The 23,520-nt window shown below is 38.5% G+C and overlaps 1 protein-coding gene across 2 annotated transcripts in view; it reads left to right on the top strand.

Moving 5' to 3' along the window:
• Positions 1 to 255: 255 nt before the first annotated feature.
• The window catches only part of PHF21B (PHD finger protein 21B), a 163,672-nt gene continuing 140,407 nt past the window's right edge, over positions 256 to 23,520 (top strand). For both annotated transcript variants that reach the window (XM_061988788.1, XM_061988787.1), the window contains exons 1-3: positions 256 to 309; positions 910 to 942; positions 1,231 to 1,296. In XM_061988788.1, the coding sequence (XP_061844772.1) occupies positions 256 to 309; positions 910 to 942; positions 1,231 to 1,296 (153 nt within the window). The remainder of the gene's footprint in view (positions 310 to 909; positions 943 to 1,230; positions 1,297 to 23,520) is intronic.

Genomic DNA, 23,520 nt, shown 5'->3' with positions numbered 1-23,520 from the left:
TACTTTTTTTTAATTTTTTTTTTTTTTCTGCGGAGGGAGGGGTGGCTGCCTGACGGGTCGGTTGCAAAAAAAAACGACAGAGGGGGGGAAAGAAAAAAAAAAAGCAAAAAAGCAAAAAAGCAAAAGAAAAAAGGGAGAGAAAAAAAAAGAGCAAGCCAAACAACAAAACCAAACCAAAAACCAAACCAAACAAACAAACAAAAAAACTTCATTCGGATCTGAAAGTGGCAGGAAAGTGCCTGGCAAGTTGCAGGGATGGAGCTACACAGCTTGCAAGAGGCGTTAAAAGTGGAAATCCAATGTCATCAGGTAAAAAAAAAATAATAAGCAAATAAAAAATGCTCTTCTATCCCCGGTGCTTTTTAGAGGGAGAGGAGGATCGGAAGGGAGCCAGTGTTGCATGCTTATCAAGTAGCCTTCGCTTCTTGTCGCAGGGTCTATCGATCAGGGGAGGGGGGGGGGGATCGGGGCCGGGGCCGGGGCGGCGGGGGAGGCCGGGGCAGCGGCAGGGCCCCCCCTCCGGGCTCCCCCGGCCCCCCGCGGCAATGGCGAGCACTTCGCCAAAGTAGTTTTGCGGCTTGTTTGGCAGAGTTTTTTGTGTGTGTGTTGTGGAGATGCGGAGTTAACGTTGCGGTCGGAGCTCCTGTGAGTGTGAGTGTGTGTGCATGTGCGTGAGAGTGAGCGAGTGTGTGTGTGTGTGTGTGTGTGTGTGTGTGTTGGAGAGATTAGGACGAGACTTGAATATTTATGAGCTTTGCTTGAAACTGACTCGCAGTGTTTACTTGCCTCTTTGTTCCTTACCCCCCTCCCTCCCCCGTCCACACACATACATACATTTAAAAAAAATCCATTAAACTTGAAACAGTTCTAATTCCTTCTTTTTTGAGGGTGCTTTTTTTTTTTTTATAGAAACTAGTTGCACAGATGAAGCAAGATCCACAGGTAAATGCAGATCCTTTTTTTTTTTTCCTCTTCTTCAGTATTTTATCCCTGCTGTAATAAGCGCAGTTGTGCTGGGACAGCAGGATGAGAAACTTTATCAGTAAGAGATCTCATTTTGTAGTGTGCACTGAGCTTTCTTACTGAGGAGGGTGTTTTATGTGTGCATGCTTTCGTACGGCTTCGGTGGAAGGGTTTTGCCTTTGAACAATTTCTAGATCGCAAGTTTATTCATTACAGGGGTTAGTTTACACTTTGCCTTTAATATGCGTCTTCTTGCCGTTTTTGCAGAACGGGGATCTTAAGAAACAAATCCATGAAAGGCAATCAAGAATAGCAGCTCTTAATGAGAAACAAGTAAGGAACGGATCGATTCAGTTGTGTTTGGTTTTTCTTCTTGTTTTTACAATGCACTATCTAAACATCCTAAAAGTGTCTGCGTTAGCTGAAAAATACCGACAGCAGAGAATATAACATCCATTTTCCTAAGTGTGAAGTAAGAAAATGCATGTTTTCAAAATGAGGTTGGATTCTTGGATGTCTTGTGGAGGGAAGGAATGATTTGAGTACTAGTAGTAAAAAGATAAGCAGTAGTTGAAACGTAAAAAAAAAAAAATGAGGCGTCCATTTTGAGTTGGTCGACATGTTTTAGGAATATGGAAAATTCTCCTGTCTTGGGCTACTTTGTGCACTTCCGTGTAATGTGCAGAGCAAGAGTTGGGAGGGAGAAGGCTAGAGCCCAGTTCGGAGCCATTTCTGGGTTTGAGTACAACACTGATTTTTATTGATCACTTTATTTCTTTTCTTCTTCTTTCTTTCTTTTCTTTTCTTTCTTTCTTTTTTTTTTTTTTTTTTTTCTCCCCACTTGCCTTTCTCTTCCCTTGGTCTGGTCTGACGTGTTAGCTTTTGATTCGAGTTCACTTAGGCGCTTTCACTTTTTTTCCCCCTTCCAAAAATATGAATAAAAACAGATTAACCTGTTTCAGCTGCCAGGGGAAAGCAAAAAAAAAACCCAAACCCACAACAAAAAATCAAACTGGAGGAGGGGAACAAAACAAGACAGAAACCTTCCTTCCTCCCTCTTCCTCCCTCCCCCTCCCTCTCCCCCCCTGCCCTCCCCAAACTTTCTCATCTCTCTTTTTGTGCCGAGTGACCCCCGGGGCCGCCGCTCCGCCCGTGACCCGCTCCCCAGCCCCCCGTCAGGAAAGTTGCCGGGCATGGCGGGGGGTGGCGGGGGCGGCGGGCTTTCAGCACCACGGACAGCGGGCGCGCCGCCGCCGGGCGCACACTCATGCCCGCACATTCACCCAACTGTCCGCACCTCCCCGCGCCCCTGTCCCCACTTTGTCCCCACTTTCAGGACTTCCAGTGCAGGAAGGGCAGTTGACAAAGCCAGCGGGAGTTCTTCCGATTTGAGCCTCCCCGCTCCGGGGTGAACTTTCCCTCTCCACCCCCCTTGGCCCTCATCCCCCCCCTTCCTCTGCGCCCACCCCCCCACCTCCTCGGGGGGCCGACGCGACTATGCTGAGCTGCTTTCTCAGACCCCCGGCCCCTGAGCGGCGGGAGGCAGCTCGGTTCCTCCGGAATGCGTCAGCCCTTTCAGCACCAGGGCTGGGGACAGCGCCCGCGGGGTGCCGGGCTGCCAGCCCCACGGCCGCCGCCTGCCCCAGACCAGGGACCTCCGGCGGAGAGGGGAGAGGGAGGACACATGTGCCTTTCCATCCCCCGTTTCTTTTCCCTGTTTTTTTTTTTCCTTTTTTTCTTTTTTTTTTTTTAAATTTGTTTTGTTTTGTTGGAGTTGTGGTTAAAGTTGAAAAGTGATCCGTGCATATATAATCTGTGCCCATAGGTGATGGTGATTGTAATGCCAGCCTTTTCCTCCCAGTTTATTGTAATCAGAATTTGTCAGCACTCTCAATTTGGTAGTGGAAGCTTCCATTTTGTGAGGAAGGGGTGTTGGTTTCTTCTAACATGGAGAAAAGTCTGCAGAGTTTGAAGGTGGGGGATGGGACCCCATTCATGCTGAACATTACCATTTTGATTGCTTTGATGCCATTTTTGGAGGGGGGAGGGGATAGAATACCCTACTCAGCAGAGCACAAAGATGTTTAATCACTGTATAGAATCAAATCAGATACTTTCTTTTTTAAAGCAAATCTGACACTACATGATAGCTAAGGGCTGTTAGTCCTTTTTTTGCAGTGTAAAACAGCAAGTTGTTGACTCTAATACTACTATACTGAGTAGAAGATTTTTTTTTTTTGTAAACAAGGTAACAGCCTTTACTGCAACAATGCATCTTTATGTGATCTTTCTTCAATATGGAAATAGTTTTACTGTTCTAAGTGGGTATTTAGAACATACATTTGATCATTTTCCCCTGTATTGTAGCAACTATTTCAAGGCTGTTTAAATTTTTATGATGATAGTAAATGAGAAGCTATTTATTATGTGTCATGTTGGAATTTAGATAAGGCGGAGAGACACATTTGAAAATACAGTTTGAATGTTCTGATTCAGCTCGGTGAAAGAGGGGTTTTGCTAAGCTTGCACAACGTGTAATCCAAACTAACTAGTAAACAATTGTTGTATATTTATGGCTTGCACTTCTCATAATTTTATACATGTCCATAAACTATGAAGTAATTAAACGTAAAATACTGAAATTCCATAAACAGCAAATCTGGCCTAGCAGGAAACCTAGTATTTTTAGGCAAAACTGTGAAATTTTTTTTACTGATTTCAACATCCTGTGCAACAAGAGTTTATAAATAAGAAACTAACTGGTAATGTGGTGTCCTCTTGCTCCAGACTGACACCTCTGGAAGTCTAAACTGAAATCTTTCTTGGGTCATAAATGAAATGAGTTTGGAGGTCTTAGCCTTTGACCAAGTCACAAAACTACTATTAGTGGTTACTCCTTAGGTAATGGCTTGTAAATGAACTGTCAGTCCTTGATGACGTGAGGAAAGTGCACTTGAAGGCTGCTGAGACAATAGATAGGCTAATGTTAGAACCTGGAGGGGTTCCAATCTCTCACTTCTGTAGCTATACCAAAACACCAATGTAAACTTAAGTAGGCAGTAGAGAGGTTATTTTTACATTTGTATTTACGTTTCTTCCTTCCTTGCCCCCTCCAAGATTTGTTTAGGCACAACTAATTCATAATTCAATAATGTATACCTTTGTGCATGCACTGAATACAAAAGATGCTAAAATTGCATTTCAATTAAACCACACATGTGGATGGTGAAACAGACAGTAAAATGAATGAATGATCACATCATCCACATCTGTTAGAAGCATAGCAGGAGTGAGTGATATCTTTCAGTACTCCTGTTCATCAGTTTTCCAATGTAGCCATTGGCATTTATGGCAATATTTCCCTTTTTTGAAAGTTACAAGTAAAACCGGAACAAATCTAATGACAAACTCAACTTTTGATGCATGAGGTAAATGTTTAAAGTAGACTTTAATGCACATGTGCATTTTAAGTTGCAACCTAATTAAAAATCCCTGGCCAGTTGTCAGTGTTTCTTTTATGTTAGTGGTTCAGAAAATTAAGGACTTAAATGAGGTTTTAATATTTTCCATGTTTTCAAATAAGTACTGTAAAGCTGTCACTTTTCTTATTGAAATAGTGGAACTTTAGTCAATACTTGATATGGCATCAAGCTCGGAAAGACAGAAGTTAGACTTTTGTTAGAAGTATATCTTTTGTGCTCTATAGTTTTGATGAATTGTAATAGCATTTGGGAGTGGGTTACCTCTTCTTTAACAAGATATGATGTGTGAAGACTCCATTAGTTGGTCCAGTGGTTTTACACCTTCAATGTACAGCACATGCAGAGCAGTGGTAACATTTTTATCTAAATTGTCAAGCAACAAGCATTTATATGTAAATAAAAGAGCTATCATAAGAGCCAGCGTTGGCCTTAAAAGCACACCAGAGGTGCTCTGCTGCATGTGTTTCTTGCTTTCTTTATGTCCTTAAAGAGTCATTAAGGGTCTTTTAATTTTAGAAAGTTGTCTCTTATTAATTAATAGCTCAAGATGAACAAATAAACAGACCTTTAACCTTCATTTGGAAGTTACTTGGTAGCGATCCAAGTATTAGGTGGTAAGCCAGGTCTTAAAAATTAACAACAGGCATGTGTAGGCTACTGTATTTTCAACTGTGATGAACTCTGAATTCAGACAGCCTGTCCCGGAGCACAGTAATAAAAATATGTCTTCCTGAAAGACATTATGTATATGCCATTCACTTGTACGCTACCTCATTTCTTTACCATAATTTACTATCTATGCAGAAAATCAACATTAGTTTCAGGCAGACTCTCCCAGCCTGTGTTATTGCTGGTTGGTATTTTTTGGTAGTATATCTGAAATTAAATCACTGACTGTATTTTGCCTGTGGTGATCGCCAGCAAAGCCTGTTTGTGCAAAGTGCTATACTTCTTAAAATTTAAGTACAGTTCTTATGCAAGTTGTTGGAAAAGATTTCACTCAAGATGTCTGGTTTTGTTGTATCTTTGTTTTGGGGAAAAGGAGGAAGTGTTTTTTTGGTTTGTTGAAATTCGTGCTGCACTGTACCTGGAAATGGCAGCATTGTTTACACATGTTAAAGGGTAAATTATTGACATTTGCCAAAGCTCGGTATTTCATACAGCTGGGTACTTTCAAAATGGTTGAAGTAAAATAAGGGTTATAAGCTTCAGTGAAAAGTGAGGTGTAAACCCTGAAAGGCATTTCCAAATCAAGTTGAACCTAATGTTCCAAGGTACACACAGCACTCCTGTTTGTTGTGGCCGTAATTGCATCCATGTATGAGTTGCTGAAATCAAGGGAGACAGGGCGATGAGTTCTCAGTTGAAGTATTAAACTTTCCAATCACTGCGTTAAGTCTATAAGTACAAAGGCAACAGGTATTAAATATGGGCTTGACTTTGCAGTTCTCCACATTGAGGTCCTGCAGACTTTGCTGGGAAACCTGAGCAACTGTGGAATCAAATGAACTTACTGCGTCAAAGTAAAGATTAGTTCTGGATTGTAATTCAGAAAGCTTCAGTTCCTTTTTTTAAAATTTATTTATTTATTTTATTGCTAGAATCAGCCTGTAATTTATTGGTTGCTTTGCCATCTGTAGAAAAAGTGACAGCACTAGGGAAGAATTTACCTTCGGCTCCTTGGAGGAGAAACTTGGGAATATATTTTGCTTAATGGCAATCCTAGCATTCTATTTGTGCTTTCAGTAATACCATATTGAGAGTCTCTGTTCATATTGGGCAAAAAGGCTAATAAAGGACGTTTTCATAGAGGTAAAACACAATGGAAGTATGTACACTTGTGACTTTCTGCCTTCCATTAGGTTACCCTTCTAAGATTCATGGAAATTGCACATCTGTAATGAAAGTATGTACTGGAGGGGGTTAGAACCACCTTTTGTTTGGTAGCTGCTTGACTGGCATGTGAAATGCTATTTCATTCCAGCATTTTTCTTTGACTGTACACTTTTCTATACTTGTACAGTATATCACTTGGCAGGGCTAGCTAAGAGTTGAAAAGTGAACGTTACATTCATTCTAACCGTTTTAAAGAGTTCACTTTGATATTTTAGCCACTTAAAACACCTGCTGTCAGAACAGTACAATTGATTTCAATTAACTTTGAATTTCTTCAATAAGATGACTCTTATAATAACTCCAGTAATCCCATGATGCCTCATTAGAGGAGCTGGCTATGATGATTATCCCTGTGATTTAGCAATTTTTTCCTTACAATGCCTTTGTCTATTCAGAAAAGGGAATTATGCCAACAATACCTTTTTATTTCACTTCTAGTTTTACACTAACAGTACTTGCTACCTGTTACACATTGTAAAATATCTAATTTATACTCACAGCAAACAGGTATTTGTTCAAACGTACGTGATACTTTGGCAGGGAGACCCTTTCAAAGAAACTTGAGTTCTATTTAGAAAGTCTAGATCTTAGAATTTGTTTTAATCTTTTAGTAGATGCTTGGACAGTTAAAAGCAATGCTTCTGCAGCAGTCTTTGTCTAGGGCTCTGGTTTAATGAAACAAATTCTCTACTGGTTCATGCCATGTGTGCAGCTCATCCAGTACAGCGTTATCAGGTCAGAGGTTTCTATCAGTTCACCTTGTTTCAGAATCTGGTCTTGCTTGTGGAAGAAAATAGTAATATGTCTCTCTTTCCATAGCTAGAGAAGGGGTTTTGAATGGTGATTTGAAAATCACGTTTCCAATGGGATACTGCATCACTCTAGACACTTCTGGTATGTTCAAGTAGAGAAAATCCCTTTTCATCTCATTCCAGATTTGATTTTCAAGTTGAAAGCACGAAGGCGTATAAAGGCACGTTAATACAGAGTTACTTTTAACTTTTCCCTCTATGCCTTTCTTTTTGTGATCAAAGATAAAATATGCAGTATTTTTGTACTTGATTATAGAACGATACCTCTCTCTCCCTTCCGACCCCCAAAACTAAATCAGAAGCATCAACACAATTTCTAATCAATAGAATTAAAGAGTAGAAGTTTGCAAATCAATAAGACAAGGCCGTGGTAAATGGTGTATGTGTGCCCATGATGTCAAAGAGGGCAATTTTTACACACAGTGTAGTTGGAGGTAAAGGAAGTATGAAAATGGGCTGCAAGTTTAAGATAAGAACAAAGAATAACAAAAAAAGAATTGGACTAATTGAAATGCAAATTTGTATTTCTGCCATTAAAGTAGGCAGTTGTTTCAACCTAACAGACTCATATTTGATCTATCCAGTCCTTGTTGAATCACCTGAAACATACTTCCATTACATGCATGTATAAAAATGCTTGTATACTTTTGTTAAAAACCCACACTTAAGGTGGTACTACTTTTTTATTTGGAAATGTTCTTCTTGAGCCAAAATGTACTTCCTTAACCATGCTTTCTCTCTCCCCCACCACCCCCCAACCCCACCCCCCTTTTTTGAATCAGCTACTTATTGTTATGTAGTAGCAATTTCCAGAGTGTCATATGAAATTGCTGATGCGGCTTAGTTCTGGCTACAACCTGCAACTGCCAATAGTAAGCATCTATTGAAATCTAATATGTACCACAGGGCTTTTTTGCACATGTACAGGCAGACCCTTCTGGTTAATGTACAGAGACAGTGGAAAAATAGGAGAATGTGTTTTATTTTTATAACCCATGGAGGAGTTAAATATATGCCTGGATTTAAACAACAGTATCATCCTTTTGACTGAATGAAAGTAAGCCAGACAACTGGCTTTAAATATGACTGCAATAGAATCAAACCAATAAGTATCTGGGAACTCTATGGATATGATGAGTGATGTTAATTTGAGTTTTTGAGAGGCAATCTTATTTTTAGATTTGGAATTTAGTCTTAACAGCCTGGGTGTTGAGATTGTGGCAAGAACAATGTGTTCACTTAAAAGTTTGTCTGATTGCTTTCATTTAATCGAGAGATACATATAATTGGTCTTGAACCAGAAGTTAAATCTATATAGCATATAGGTCATTTTCCTTTCCACATTGATTTGACTTGATCATGTTGATAGTTTGTGATGTAGCTTACCTCTTATCCAGAGAGAAGGAATGGAATAGCCTTTCTGCACAAACTCAGCTATTGATAACAAATCTTACAAGGTTACAGAAAGTGAAAACGTATATTACATTTTGATTAACATGAGTCGAGTGAAAATCATTGATACTTTTGACATGCAGCAGAGATTAACCTATATTTTCTGTAATTTTCCATTCTTCTAAAGCGCGTTGAGTCAGCTAAGATTGCCTAAAGATTTATTGGTGAACCGAAGCTTTTCTAAGAATGAGAAAGGCGAGAGAAGCTTTCATTCTCAGAAATGTACAGACTTGAGTGTCTCTGTGTATAAATGTGCTTGTGTATGTGGTTGGGTGTGAGCATAAGGTCTTTCTCTTTGCTATCATTCAGGCAGAAAGCCAATATGCGCATGTAAATGAGCCTGAAAATGTAATTAAAAATATATACATACTGGGGACTGTGATACAGAATTTAATATGAGATGCAGGTTACAAAGTGACAAGTAACATTTCCTGTATAATCACTGATACTAACTCTCATCTGTGATTTATGCATCTTATGTGTTATTAAGTGCCGAACAGATAAATGGTGAAATTATTTCTTTAGATATCATTTCACCACAATGAATGAATGGAAGCACGCCTTGCCTATTATTTTCCCTTCAACCAAAACAAAATCCAAAATATACCCACCATGAAAATGTTACTACAGAGGATAAAAGTATTTTATATAAGGTCAGATAATGACCTCCCTCTTTGATAACATCTCTTTCCTGGCAATAAAATATGACAAAATAGACTTACTTGTGTTGTTAATACATTAAGATCAAGGAAATCCCACATATTGTTAACACATATTGAGGAACTCATATACATGGAAAAAGATAAAGGTTACCAACTGAAAGATGTAAATAATTTTGGCCTTTATTTCCATGTAAATAAGAAAGCCTCGCACATAATACATTATACAAGAGGCATCTCAAACTCCAAACTTTAGGGAAGAAGCCGGTTTTTATTCCTGAAAGTATTTTCTGAAAGTTAGGGTGGAGTGCTGGCTGCAGAAGCTGACATTTCTACTCTTCCATTTCTACTCTTCCATGGGAGAAGCTACTTGGAAAAGCTTTATTTTGCATTTTAAAATACAAGTGGAATCCAGATGTATTTCAATCAACAGCTCCGTAGCCCATAAATATATACAACCTAATCCAATGCCTTATTTACGTTATTTTATTAACATTCATTGCTGAGTGGGCTTGAATGGAGCACAATCTCTCATATAGAGGATCTAATTATAAACACAAGGGACAGAACCAAATAAGCAGTCTTTAAAGGGAAAAGAGTCTGGCAGCTTTGTTTAAAGTGTCCTTTAATGAACTTCTTTAGCAGCTTGTATCTTAGCAACACATTTTATTACATACCAGTGCGGGAAAAGCAGTTTGCAGATGGAGTTGCACACAGTAATTTATTTCCCCCCCCCCTTCCCCCCCCATTTTTTTTTTCCCCTACTTCTCTGTGGTGACTCAACTGGAATGTGCAGAGTAGCTTTTCTAACATTGATAGCTCACTCGAAATCTCTGATTGGTTCATTTGTATCTGTTCGGTTTTGTTACTTGATGAAAAAGGCATTTGGTATGGTAAATGCATAGTGATTTTGCTTGCTCTTAGAAATTCAGATATGACTGTTTTGAATAGGCGTGGATTTAAATTAAAAACAACCCAAGCTTCTTTCAGTATACTTTCTTCCTTGTATGTGTTCCACTCAGCACTAGTCCTCCTTGCACACACACATGAGTTTCTAGATTTGTAGGTTATTTACTCTTCACTGTTACATGGAGTTGTTTTAACCTATCGTCTTTTGCTCCTCCAGAACTAATTGGAATATAGCAGTGACAGGAACATTTGAAATATTTTTTTCTTTCTTCTTAGACAAATCTGACACTTAAACTGCAAATATATTAAAAAATAACTTGTTTTAAAACCAGTTTAAATACTGAACTATTGTCACTCCTTCAAACAAACTATAACTTTTATCTTTGTTGAAAGAAATATTTTCTGTTCTCTCCATTGCTAATTGCAAACCAAGTTCTGCTTGTATATTTTGAGTGAAAAAAGTATGTGAGTAGATTTTTTCAATAGGGTCTGTTCCAGAATGCAGTACTACTGAGGACGTGTATGAGCAATACAATCTAGACTTCATTATTTTTATCTCATAAATTAAAGGGAAAAAAATACCTTTCATGGGCAAACTAAATACCATTCAGCTCAATTTACATTTTCTGCTGGCTAGGCAGGTGTAAATCCAGAAATATATTTCCCTGGAGTTCACTGACTTATCCAGAGTTTGCACTGGTATGATAAAAGTCAGAATCTGGCCAGAGGGAGAAAAGCAGGTGAGGAGAGGCTGGATGAAGGCAGACCAGAGCTGTAGGAGAACTCACTGAAGGTAGAGATTGTTGGCTTCAAGATAACTGCTCTTGGAGATGGTTTCATTGAACTTCTGTTAAGAGAAAATATGTTAGGGGTTAATATTAAAAGCATAAGAACCGTCCGTTTCATAAAGTCTGTTGATACTTGCAAGTAGAAAGGAGATGGGTTTGGAAAGAAATGGAATTTCTTTGCTTAACAGTAGTTAAATGTAAATGTAATTTCTGTTAACTGTCAAACTGTTATGTTTCTTGAATCCTTAGTTGAAAAGAGGTTTCCTTTCACTCTGAAATATGGATGGGTAGATGGATGGGTGGATTTTGCTTCAATTTTCTGTTTTGATTGTGTTAGTTGACAGTCGCCTGTTGTCCCCTTTGGATCTGCAGCGTCTCAGCTTTATTAGAAGCATAAATGAAGGCCTTTGAACTTTAAAACCAGAAAGCATACCACAAATGGAGGAGTAAAAGAAAGAGACCCACTTACCTTTAAAATACTGGGATATTAGACCTGAACCAGAAGGATGTTCTCTGAAGCCAAAAGCGATTAAGTTGCCATGTGATTAACTTATTTTTTTCTTTTGCCATTCAGTCCACTGTTTATTAACCTAAATTGAATTGACAAAACTCTAAGCTGGGGGAATGCATCAGAATCTTGCACAATCACTAGGATTAATGATGACAGCCTGAACTGTCGAACAAGCTAAATCATGAAATTCGCAATATTGCTAGACAAAGGGGTTGTATGTTTTTCTGCAGCTGTATTGGCAATAACAGAAGAGACCTGCATTTTCTGATACAAATCCTGTCTTGTCATGAGAAAAAGTATTTACACTATGCACAACACAAAGACCATGTCTCAGGGTTGTTCTTTTTAATGTGTTAGCACTGGGAATGTTTAAGTGAGATGTAAAAGCAAGAGTCGTAATATATTGAGAAATTTCCTCCACAAATCTTGTGGTAACAGAGAACAAAATGAAGAACTTTATTTTCTGAAACAGTTTGGAAGTGATTGGGAACCTATGTATCAGATTGGCAAAAACAAATCAACCAGCTCTGGTTCAATGTAGAAGGAGAATACTGGGTTTTTTTTTAGAAACACAAACATTTCCAGAAACTCCTTTAACCCTCTAAGCACTATCTCTGCACCTCATTACAGAAGTACTTTTACTAAGAAAAACTTAAAGGAACTTCCATCCTCAGATGAAGCAAAGACTCATTTATAAACAATGAGAGCAGGAACAATAGAAAGCTGAGTGCATTCTGCATGAATAATATAACTGAGGGTTGTGAAAAGCCTGTGATTTTCGTATACCAAACTCAGTGTGGGAGTGCAGCGTTCAGCTGATTTTTCGACATTGGAGTTTCATGTGCAAACATACACATAGAGAGAACTAGCACTGATGATTAAAGAGGGAAATAATCATCAGCTCCTGTGCAGTGATGTTGAGACTCAGGTGTAAATTCATAAAACTAATGGAACTTAGGCTGAAATCTAAGCCAACACATAACTTTAATATATGCCTCAGGTAGATGGAGGAAAGGTCGAAGACCTGTTAAGAGTAGAGCTTGAGCATCAGTCTGCTTTCTTGTCCGTGAGTCTGATTTTGTTTGCATTCATGAATTTTTAAGTCAGATAGCTTATGAGACCTTCATATGGACTCATATTTCTGACATCTTTCAGTACATCACTTTTATGAGACTAGATCTGGATTTAAGCGCTGGATTTCAGGCCTCTTCATTGAAAAAAAATGGGTACAGTTAATTAATTTCACTTTTTTTTCCCCTATTGCATTTAAAGTCATTCTCCTAAAGGTGCTGAACTTTCATCTCTTTAGATCTAGGTCTTTGTATTGTGTGCATTCAGTATTTGGCTTAATGAGCTTCTCTTCCGTGACTCCCAGACCATAAGGTAATGCTAACAGTGAGTAATAAATTGAAGGCAAAAGTAGCTGGTATTTTGCCATACACGATGGCAGAATAAACTTTCCTCAAAACTCATCTTTGAGTGTCTTTGCCAAATATGTTACTAATGTAGAGCAAGTGAGTTGGAATTTTCCTGGCTTAGGCTGGCAAAGCAGTCCACTGCATCAGCTGTTACAGATTTGCTATCCTATATAGATGTTCATAGTTTTATAGAAAATAGTATATATGGTTATTTTCTTAAAATTGAGTTGGTTTGGGATTTTGGGTTTTTTTGGTTGGTTTTTGTTTTTGTCCAGATCAGTCCCTGGTTACTCTTTAAAACTGCCACCTATTAAACTGAGTGCTCTGAAGTGGTAATGATGGATTTTTCTGAGATGATCCGACATTCTGAAAGCTGGATTGAAATCCAATAATGTATTTGCTAAAAATCTGTCTAATCTATGACATCTTTTAGTTCTTACTAGTGTTAGCTGTGCACAGTGGTGAGCAAAACCTTTGTCCATGATTGCAATTTCTGATAGTCTTCTGTTTTGCTTTGCCATTAAAAAAAAAAAAAAAGAAAAAGTTTGACATTGGTCAGATCAAGATTTTGTAGTTTTGTAAGGCTCTGTTGAGTTGTGACTATTGATACTTCCCTAGCGTCTGGAACCCCAAACTACTCTTTATTAAAAAACCAGAAAAGTCCTACATCAACCAAACACTGATACTATGGGTGACATGATCTCTCAGATTCCTACTCTTTCATTAAGCTAGTTTCAATTGAAGCCACTCTTAGTCTGACAGTGGTCTTTCTCTAAAGACTGTTGCTAAACCTTCAGATTTTGGTGTCACTTTCAGTTATTTCTTTAAAAAATAACTTTAAAAATATTATTCTTCAAGAACAAAATCCAAATAATAACTAGCTGAAAATTACTATGTATTTGCTTAACAATTCACTATTGCTTGAAAAAGATCTTTGGATCATCAGATAATTACCTATTCATCAGCTAGGCTGTTGTAACCTATTGTGTAAATACATTTTTGAAAGTTTTTAGAATGCGTAGTTCTGACTGGATACATACATAACCAGTGGTCTCTTAGGATCCAGATTGTTGACAAGACTGAGCTCAGAGCTTTGGGTTGTGATCCACTGAAAGAATTTTACCTTCCCTTTAAGGATCCATTAGGTAGGAACAATTTCTTTAAAATCATTACACTATTTTCAGCTTAGAAAGGCTTGAAATTAGCATTAATGAAGTACTGGAGTTCTATGGGAATTTGTTTTGATATGCTGAATGTGCAATGAATCAGTGTTAAGCAAAAATTACTTGGTTGCTTCACAGGCCCATCCAATGTTATTCTGAGAGGTGTGCTGTCTAGACTAAAAGCATCCAAACTGTTTTCGGGGTTTTTTTAGTGGAAATGACTTAGAAGCAGACACAGAGATTTATGTTTCAAGGGCCATATTCTGCCATGGCATAAGCACCCTTCATATTTTAAGGCCCTTGTCCTGGCAGAATAAAGTTTCAGACTGTACAGACATCAAAACACGCAAAGAGCATGAGAAACAGGAGTAAGAGATATTACCTAGAACAAAGCGAATAAAGTTCAAGCTTATGAGGGTTTTTTTTTGTGAACACAACATGGAGGCCCCAGTATTGGCATGGGAAATTAAGAGATATAGGTAAAAGTTTGAGGTGGTGAGGTGATTGTCCTTCCCAGTTTCTGGCAAAGAGGAGACTGAAGTTTCTGTGAAGGAATTGCTAGGAGGCAGATGGTGATTGTACGCATTTCCTGAGATAGGTCTGAGCAGTTTTCTTTTCTCACACTTCCTCTTTTCCCAGAAGAAACAGAGGCTAATATGTAACACTCATTAGCTGATGATGATAAGCAGAATTTCTCTGCTGCAAGTTTGATGCTAGATGGGGAGTTACGGTGGGAATTGATACTCCTGTGGACCCTTTTCAGTAATACTCTGTTTGTTTGCATGAAATTGATCGTTCTTGCAAGGATCCAACTTTTGCTGAATGTGTACCCAGGAAATGTGCAGGGAGTTTAATCTGAATGTGACTCAAACCTAGAGTGACTGGAATTGTCAAGATGTTGTGCATTTTTATATCTCAAGGCTAATATATCCCATCTTTTTTTTAAGTACTTTTTTTATAGCTAACTGGAGATGTGATTGATTTTCTCCACTGGAGTGTCATTACTAGCCTTTCTATATTCAGATGTCCATGTTAAAATGTTTGATTAACTCTCTAGTTAGAGTTACAATGTCTCTGCTCAGTATAGTAATTTAAAACTAAGTAATTTCGTTTGAACTTAGTCTTAACTCCCAGAATGAATGAGTTGGTTTTCTTATATTACCTGCATACCAAGAGGTCAAATGAAGCTGATCTAGCAAAATACATGAGAAACTCCCTTTCTTTTTGTTTAGGTAGGTAAACGTACTAAGATTTTCTTTAGGTAATTAAAAAAAAAAGCATCAACATTGTTTGAGAGTTGTTCATATCTCATGTTCACACTTGCCATGACTAAGATAATCTGTTTCAAGTGTGGATGTTTATATTGCTCTCTGGGTGATGGAAGTTAATCATATAGTGAAAACTAGTGAACATCCACTAGTCACTAGTAGTTGGTTTGGCTCCCAGATGGCTTCCTGCATGGCCTTGTCTCCTTCACTGTGAAGATTTTTTAGGTTGAGACATAAAAACATTCTTTCTTGCTATAAGATAACCCTTTTCTTTAGTCTCTTGGGTTTTGTAGGAAGATGGTGACTATGCCCACATCAGCAAGTAGTGCCATGCAATGAGAGGAGATGTGGAGAGCAGAAGTTTGTGAGGACACTGTACACATCCTGAGGGTTTGGGCTAACACTTCCAAGGACTGAGTGTCTGAGTGTCTGCATGGAAGCTGTTAAGTGTGCTCCAGAAGTGTACTCTTCCAGTGAGTTTAATCCAGAAAGAGTGCATTTGGTCTACTCCAGGATGACTTTGTAATGTAAACTGAAGTACAAGATTTACTTTGAGCAGATCACTGGGTGATCTGCTTCAAAGTGAGCTCTTGATTTGGAAGTGGTAATTAATGTGGATTTATGCAGTATGTATTCCTTGCTGATGGATTCTTCTAAAACTTAGCACTATTCAATTGCAGTCTTTCTGTGTTTATAATGACATCATAAGCCATGAACGGAGAGGAGGGAGGAAGACAGTTGACCTCTTGATGAGTGTGGATGTATCAACCATATTTCTCTGTATTCTGTATACTGGAAGGAATAGGAATGAAGAACCAACTCCTGTTATCCTCTCCCACACTATTTTGAGAGTTAGAAATGTTTTACATCCCTGAGCTCTGGGCCATTTCAGGTCCAATAGCGTTCTGGAATCCTATTTAAAGCTTTTGGTTTTTAATTTTAGATGTAGGACCTATACCTCACTATGCTGTGAACAATGTCTCTCAAGGAGAAAGTCTCTTCTGTGGCATAGCAGTATCTTGGGTTGGTGTCTTCAATGGGTTTATCTATGTAACAGAAGTTAGTGTCTGTTGATTTTGTTAACTTGCTTGGATATTACATTAGAGGGAGACTTTGGAAGTCCTTGTATTTCTTGAAGAAAATGTAATCACTTCACTTTTTCAGTAGGAATTACTGCTTCTCTTTTCAGATTCCTAATGTTTGTAGCACCAATACCAAGTATTATCAATCAGGTATTATACTGAGACCTAGAAAAATCAATGTGTGTCATAAACACAGTTGAAACTTATTTGGCTTAGTTTACTTACATTTTGCTCACTAAGGAAAAGTAAGTAAACATAATTGAAAGAAATCATACTAAAGCCATTCTTTAATGTTAAATAATATTGTCAATCATAAAACAAGGGAACAAATGCATAGCCTTCTAGTATTCCTTAAAAAAAAAAAAAAGTAGCATTCTCTAGCCCAAAACTTCACCACTGCAGACTTTCAGTGCTACTAGAAACAGTGTAAGCTGTGTGGTAGGGGATCATGCCCTGTGGTGCTTCCAACGCCCATGGTGCTTCCTCTTGCCAGACTGGTGGCTGTCTAGTCTGGATTTGGGTCTCACCCTTACCTAATAGTATGGGGGTTCTGCCATAATGTAACTGGCTACTCTTTTTCCCAGGAGGTGCTTAGATACCACAGGTATGGTTGACTGTACATGATTCTTGCCCGACACATAGTCAAGATTTCATGCTGCCAGGATGTTTTTCAGTGGCGTGACGCTCCTCCTCCACAGTAATGAATCTGCACAGAAACATATGACTACCTCAAAAAATTAAATGGAGAACTGTGTATGCTAAGGGATTAGTATCTAGTGGTATTCTCCTTGTGTAACAAACGCTTCTTTAAAACTTGTGACATACATGGTGTATAAAGGTAAATGATACAGTGGTCCTCTTACTGCAACTACAATAGAAGTGAAAGTTGTGTCTTTTGTTAGCCTGAAAGAAATGACAAGAAGAATGAGGTTCTGGAACAACTTTCCAATACAGAAAGTGGAAACAAACAACCAGTCTTTTAATATCCAGAGGAATCTGTGACATGGAAAGGCACTGTGGAGCCTGAGCTTTCTGCAGGGCAAGAAAACACATAGCAGCCACTTGTTTGTGAGCTATACTATTTGGAACTATTTCTGCAGGGATTTCTGTTAAGGGATGAAAGGGTAACTCAGCATTTTAGCCTATCTCTGTTTACTGCATGTGAGGAGTTACTTGTAGCTGTCATAAATTTCCTGACGCCCAGATGCTTTTGTCATATTAAGAAACCAACTTCCAAATTATTTTCTGTTCTGATTCTTACAGCATCAGTCGTAGGAGTGTCTTTGATAATAAGTTGAATACAGAATGTTTTTCAAAATGGAAGCTACTTATTTAGTTTGTAGGACAGAATTGCTGTTTTCACAGTAAGTTGGAAATTTTTTGTCACTTCATTTTTTTATTGTGATTTTGGTACCTGAAAGAGCTGTGAAAGATTTTTACAGAGTGCAGCGTTACACTGAGATACAGAGTAGTAAAGAGAGGGCTCCCTACACAGTCAGAGAGGGAGGTGACAGTTTTAAGTTCTGACACTGGTTTTCTTTCTTTGCTGCCGGGAAGCACCAGAAGATGGCATGGTTTGTACAGATGCATGCTTGAAAGTGAATGAGTGAGCTTGTGAAACTGCTATTAATAATCTTGGGTAGGGCGTTAAACACTGTCATAAAGAAAAGCAGCAACATGCAATATTTTAATCCTTATTTCTTTCTGCCAGTAAGGGACAGCAGTGAAGTTCAGCCTATCTGCCTATCCTTTTCTGAATCAGATGGCACAGAAGTAAAAAGAAGCAAATGTGATGTAGTCTTGGTACACAGAAAGGTCAATCTGACAAAAAGGGTATTGATGGTAACTAAAAAAGAAGGTACCTTCTCTCAAGAATTTTGACATAAAACTTTGTGTATCTTCTCTGTATCTGTCAGTTCAACCTTGAAAGGCACAGGCTTACCCATCTTGCTTTCCCTTTCTCTCCCCTCAGTTCCTAGAAAAAGTACTGTGAGGAGCACAGCATATTGAGACTGTTTTAGCATCATAACTAAAGTTCAGGAGTCTGCTAGCTTTGGAGATTCAGAATGTAAAAGTATTTATTTCATCTTAACAATTTTAATATTAGAAAAAGTAGGAGTGTATTTTAATAAGCTCTGTTTGTGGGATTCTGCAGTATTAACAGGCTCAGCATGGCTTACCAGCATTTTTGCTGGAGGAGAAGAGAAGGCTTCCACGTCTCACAGTGCTCCTTTACATGTGGTGGGATCCTGCAGCAATTCAGGGAGAAAAGTGGTGGGAACTTTGGTTCTTTGAGTCATCATAGCCTGAACAATGCACAATATAATCTGCTTTTTATAAATACAGACAGAAATGTATTTGTTTTCTCCCATAGGAGAAAGAGGAGGAGAGGAGCTGTGTATAATGTGAAGGGACAAGATGCAGTTAATTTCACTTTAATGACGTGAGCCAGGAGAGAAACACATTATTTTTTGGTGTTTGAAAAGCTCAAACAGGGAGGTTACTAAGAGACAATAATGCATGTAGGCACATTTGAAAGGATTTTTTTCTTTTGATGAAATATAGGAAGAAAAGAATTGCCTGTACTCTACTGGACTCAAAGTTTGCTTTCACGCAACTGAAACTTGTGAAGATTTTTACCAATTTAATGAAAGAGTACTTCAGTGCAGCAGTTCAACATTATGGATGAATTGGTTAATATTTCTCTAGCATTCTGAAAGTGTAAAGAACTATGAAAATGTAAAGATTTGGACAAATTCTTAGTTCAAAATTAATTGCTACAGATATGAATTTTGACAGGAGAAGAAACAGTTGAATGTCCCCTACCCTAATTATTTTAGCATGTGACATGCTATGACTGCTAACCGCTGCATTGTAAAATTCACAGAAGAACTACATGGTTAAGATTGATAGTGCATAGTTGCTTGGATTCTTGTATTTTTTTTATGTTTGGCTATCCAGACACTGGTACTTCCTTTTGAAGGGTAGGTTGAGTTTAACCCTGTGACTTGATCTCTTATGAGTTTTTGAGGCAGAAAGCTTTATACGGAGTCTGATTCTGATGTGTGCAAGAAGTAACTGCAGAAACTGGAGTGCTGAAAGGCTTGCATCAGACTTTTTTTTTTCCCTTTTTTTCTGACTTCATTGGACTAGTTAGTAGTTAGAAGTAAGCGTGTTGGATCATTCTGGAATTTTATATCTTTGCAGTATCATGTGAATCACTTTGCAGATGGGATGCTTCCAAGTATGAGTCCACAGATGATGTAACAAAATGTAATTTTCAAACTGAAACTACAATAAACACAGTAGGGGGAAGAAACATTGTTGCATATATAAAGCTAACATTACGGGATTACAGTTATAAGCTTGTAAGAAGTGTAGGGAGTAGGATTTTAAATGCAGTTCTATAGTTGTAGCTGCATTACCTCTCCAGCATGCTCTTTGGTGTATTCCTATGGCATCAGAAGTAGCAGAGTTAAGTGCGGCTGTGCTCTGAGAAGTATCAGTGTGTACATTCCTCACCTAACAGATCTGCTTTTTGCCGTGTAGCTTAATGATGTATCCTTGGATTTTCAAAAGCTCTCCACAGTGGCCTATACTATCTCTTGCTGAAGTCAATAGTAGTTTTACTATTGACTTCAGCTGAAGCAGACTAAGTGCTTCTACAGTGAGAGCTTTTGTTGAAACCTATCTGTAACTAAAATCCCATGAGTAAATTGCCACAGAAGGGACTGATGACAACCACACCTCTGGTGCCTGTCCCCAAGACCCCCTAAGCAAAGTTCCTGTCTTTAGTGTTTTTAGCGTCAGCCATAGTCCACCAGCCCCTGGGTTTTCAGGACAACAGACAGTAGGACTAATGCTCATTAAACGTCACTGAATTTGTAGAAACTGCCCAAGTAGCATGTTCGGAAGTTACTTTTTTCCCAATTACTTTCAACATGTTCTTCTTTCCTCTCCAGATTTAGTTAGTGTTGCTGTCACCAGCAGAGCCTGGGCCAGATCCAAAGCCATTTCAAAGTCAATTGAAAGGTCCCTGGCATACAGCCTGGATTCAGTTCCATATCTTTACCGGTTCTTGCTGTCTTCAGTGAGCTACAGATCAGTCTTGTCCTTGACAGTTGAGACAATATGGGTTTAAAATTATGAAAATGTATTTACATTTGCTCTTGGAAATCCCCAAACATCTGAAAAGATTTGCTTCAGATTAAGAAAACCCCCAGTGCTAAAGCCGGAGGTCAAGCGGTGACCTGGAAAGTTTCAGATGAGGGCAAAACACTGGTACTGCAAAGCAAAGGAAAGCAAAGAGAGGTTTCATCTGATTGGGAACCTGGAGCCAGAATTAATTCTGCAAACAGATGTTTCCAAGGCCAAGTTATGCATGTGTGGAAATGGAATTATAATAGGTGTTGTTTTGCTTCTTTAACAGACACCACAGGAAGCTTTCTGTAATATTGTTGACCTTCAAAACACTTCAGAAATATGGCTCAGTTAAGTCAGGCTACCAAATGGTGTGAGTCTCAACTTGCTGTGAATGCATAGCTGTGGTTATTCATGCCTAATGGTTCTACGGGAAATTTGCTTTCTTAAATATATTGTTCTGTGAGCATAAATGCTTTGGAAAGTAGAGTTCTTTAATTTTTTGGTGTCTTATCTTCTTACTTAAAGAAGAGGCAAACTCTGATTCAAGGTTTTGCAGTGATAGAGATGTACAAAGATGTTCTCAAAAATTCATTCTTTAGTGCATGTTGAGAGGTGATCTGTGGTGCCTGACCTTCAATTGGGCCAAATACTGAATCTCATGTTTCTGTGAAGGTTGCCGGTAACTTAATATCCTCAGGATGTCCATCCTTCTGTGCAGTTTTGTTGAAATTGTACAACAGATTCAAAGCAACACAAAGGTATTGTAATTTTAAAAGCATCACTTCCTTAGAAAATGGCTTTAAAATGGTTTTATTAAAGTCTTTTTGATACAAATTCTTTTGGTGTTTGTTTTTTTTTTTAAGTTCAGTCTTATCTGAGAGTTTTATCTGCCATCCAGTGGGAGTGAGCTGAAAAGGTGCCATTGCTATAAGTAGTTCTGTGGTCTTTTCTAGTTAGCAAGTCACAAGAAGAATTGTTGCACCCTTTTCAGCAATAGTGGACAATGTTTCTACTTTCCTATTAGTTTAAGCAGGCAGCAGTGGCATTTAGCCATCCCCAGGAAGTGCTGAGGATCTTGTAGGATGAGGCTTCAGCCAGGACACCTGCTCCAGGAGCTGTTTACTGTGTCTCTGCTCCCTGTAATGGGAGTGGAGCATGACTTTTGTTCTGACTATGCTGTTGACATCAGATTGTGCAGCTAGAACTGTATCTTGCATTTTGAATTGGAATTTGCACAAGGAAATAAAATTATAAAATTGAGTGCCTTTTAAACCTACCCTCCAGTCTACATAACAGCTATGAGGGAGGGTAAGAGTGGCTACAGGAAACCCCTCATATTGACTGGACCAAGCACCCTGCTTTACTCCCCTACAGAGCTCCAGTCTGGTTTTGCTTCTCAGAGAAGGTCACTCCTAAGAACCTCATGAATTAAAAAAAAGTTTTCTGAAACCTGCAGGACTTTGGTTTGTTGTTATTATTTAGGTGCAGAGTGATATGCCAGCCCAAGTTAAGGCATAGTTGTAATGTGCTGCAGATACAGGCCTAAAAGACTGTTCTTCAGAGGGTTTACTATCTTTGTCCTCCAGCTAGCAACTATGAGTAAGAGCAGCAGAACATCTGACCACATGGTAGCTAGGTAAAACCTTTATTTAATTGTGACAAAGAAAGGGAAGAACAGGAAGGTACAGAAAGGCCTCAGATTTTTTGTGACTTGGAGGGAATATTTTTGTATCTGATTTGTTGGCTTGTGTCTTTGGAGGCTATTAGTTCCTTGCTTTGGTGGTTTCTTTCTGTGTGTAATTTATCTGGTCCCCTAAGGGACCTGAGCCTCCTTTCCCGTTTTTAAAATGGAAGCAGCAGATTGCTCTTGTTTCAAATAATCACTGTAATATACTTCCAGAATAGATACCTTAAGACTGTGAAATATCAGAATGCTCAGTAGTCCACTTGCAGTGTATATACATTTATATGTATCAATGATATTAGCGTAACTTTGCTATGGCCTTATAAATATCTCAGTTCAACGATATCTCAATTTTTGAATTCAAAGACGTGCAACAGAGAAATCTGAGAGCAACAGAGAATGTTCTCTCTTTAAAATACAAAGCAAAACTCTTCTTTCCTTCAAAAAATACAACCACGCTGCTGTTCACTGCTTTGTTCCTGTCAACAGTCTTGAAATAAGATTTGAGGAGAGGTCTGAAAAACTGGTGGACTAATTCAGGTCAAAATATTGTCAAGAGCTCTTTGCATACTCATGCATCAAGCAAGGGCCAAATGAAGCTAGGAGAAAGGTTTTCATCACGTGGCAGACTAATTTGTTCCAGAAGCCTGAAAAAGAGCCCTGTTTTCATGAGAATTACAGTTCTTACTGTCAGTGAGAGGCTTTCTTTTTCTTCAGCAACAGTACAATTATCAGAAGCATTCATGTTCTTGGGTGCTGTTTGAAGTGAGGATGTGGACACCTTTTACCTTACCCTGGCATGGTGCTTCTCCAGTGTTGAGCCAGCTCAGGGGGCTGATTCAGCCAAAGTTAACCTGACAAAAAAAAGTTGTTTCCCTCGGTGTATGGATTGGTTAGTACGACTCCTGTACAGAAGTATGGCTGCCATTCAACCCAAACTATTCTTTACAAAAGAAGAACTAGCCCATATTATTTTGTAGCACACGGCACACAAGATCAATGATGTCACCTGTGATGTAATCACATGTGTGTTACCAGCAAAAAACATGTGACCTGCCTGGTATTATACTAATAGATTTGCAGCATCAAGAGTGGGCTAATCCCTCAGACCTGTCATATAAACTCTTTCCTTTTAGTTGCTTTCCTTCACACAATGTTTCTGTAGCAGTTAAGACTATTTATATCTGTGTTAGTAACTAATATTAAATTATACATCAATTTTTACATGAATAATCACAAAAAACCTCCAAATGAGGAATGTTATCCATATTCTGTCTCCCAGAAATAGAG

The sequence above is a fragment of the Colius striatus genome, chromosome 1, assembly GCF_028858725.1.
Source record: "Colius striatus isolate bColStr4 chromosome 1, bColStr4.1.hap1, whole genome shotgun sequence".
Taxonomy (NCBI): domain Eukaryota; kingdom Metazoa; phylum Chordata; class Aves; order Coliiformes; family Coliidae; genus Colius; species Colius striatus.
The sequence above is the reverse complement of the archived record's forward strand: the minus strand, read 5'-3'. Positions and strand labels throughout refer to the sequence as shown.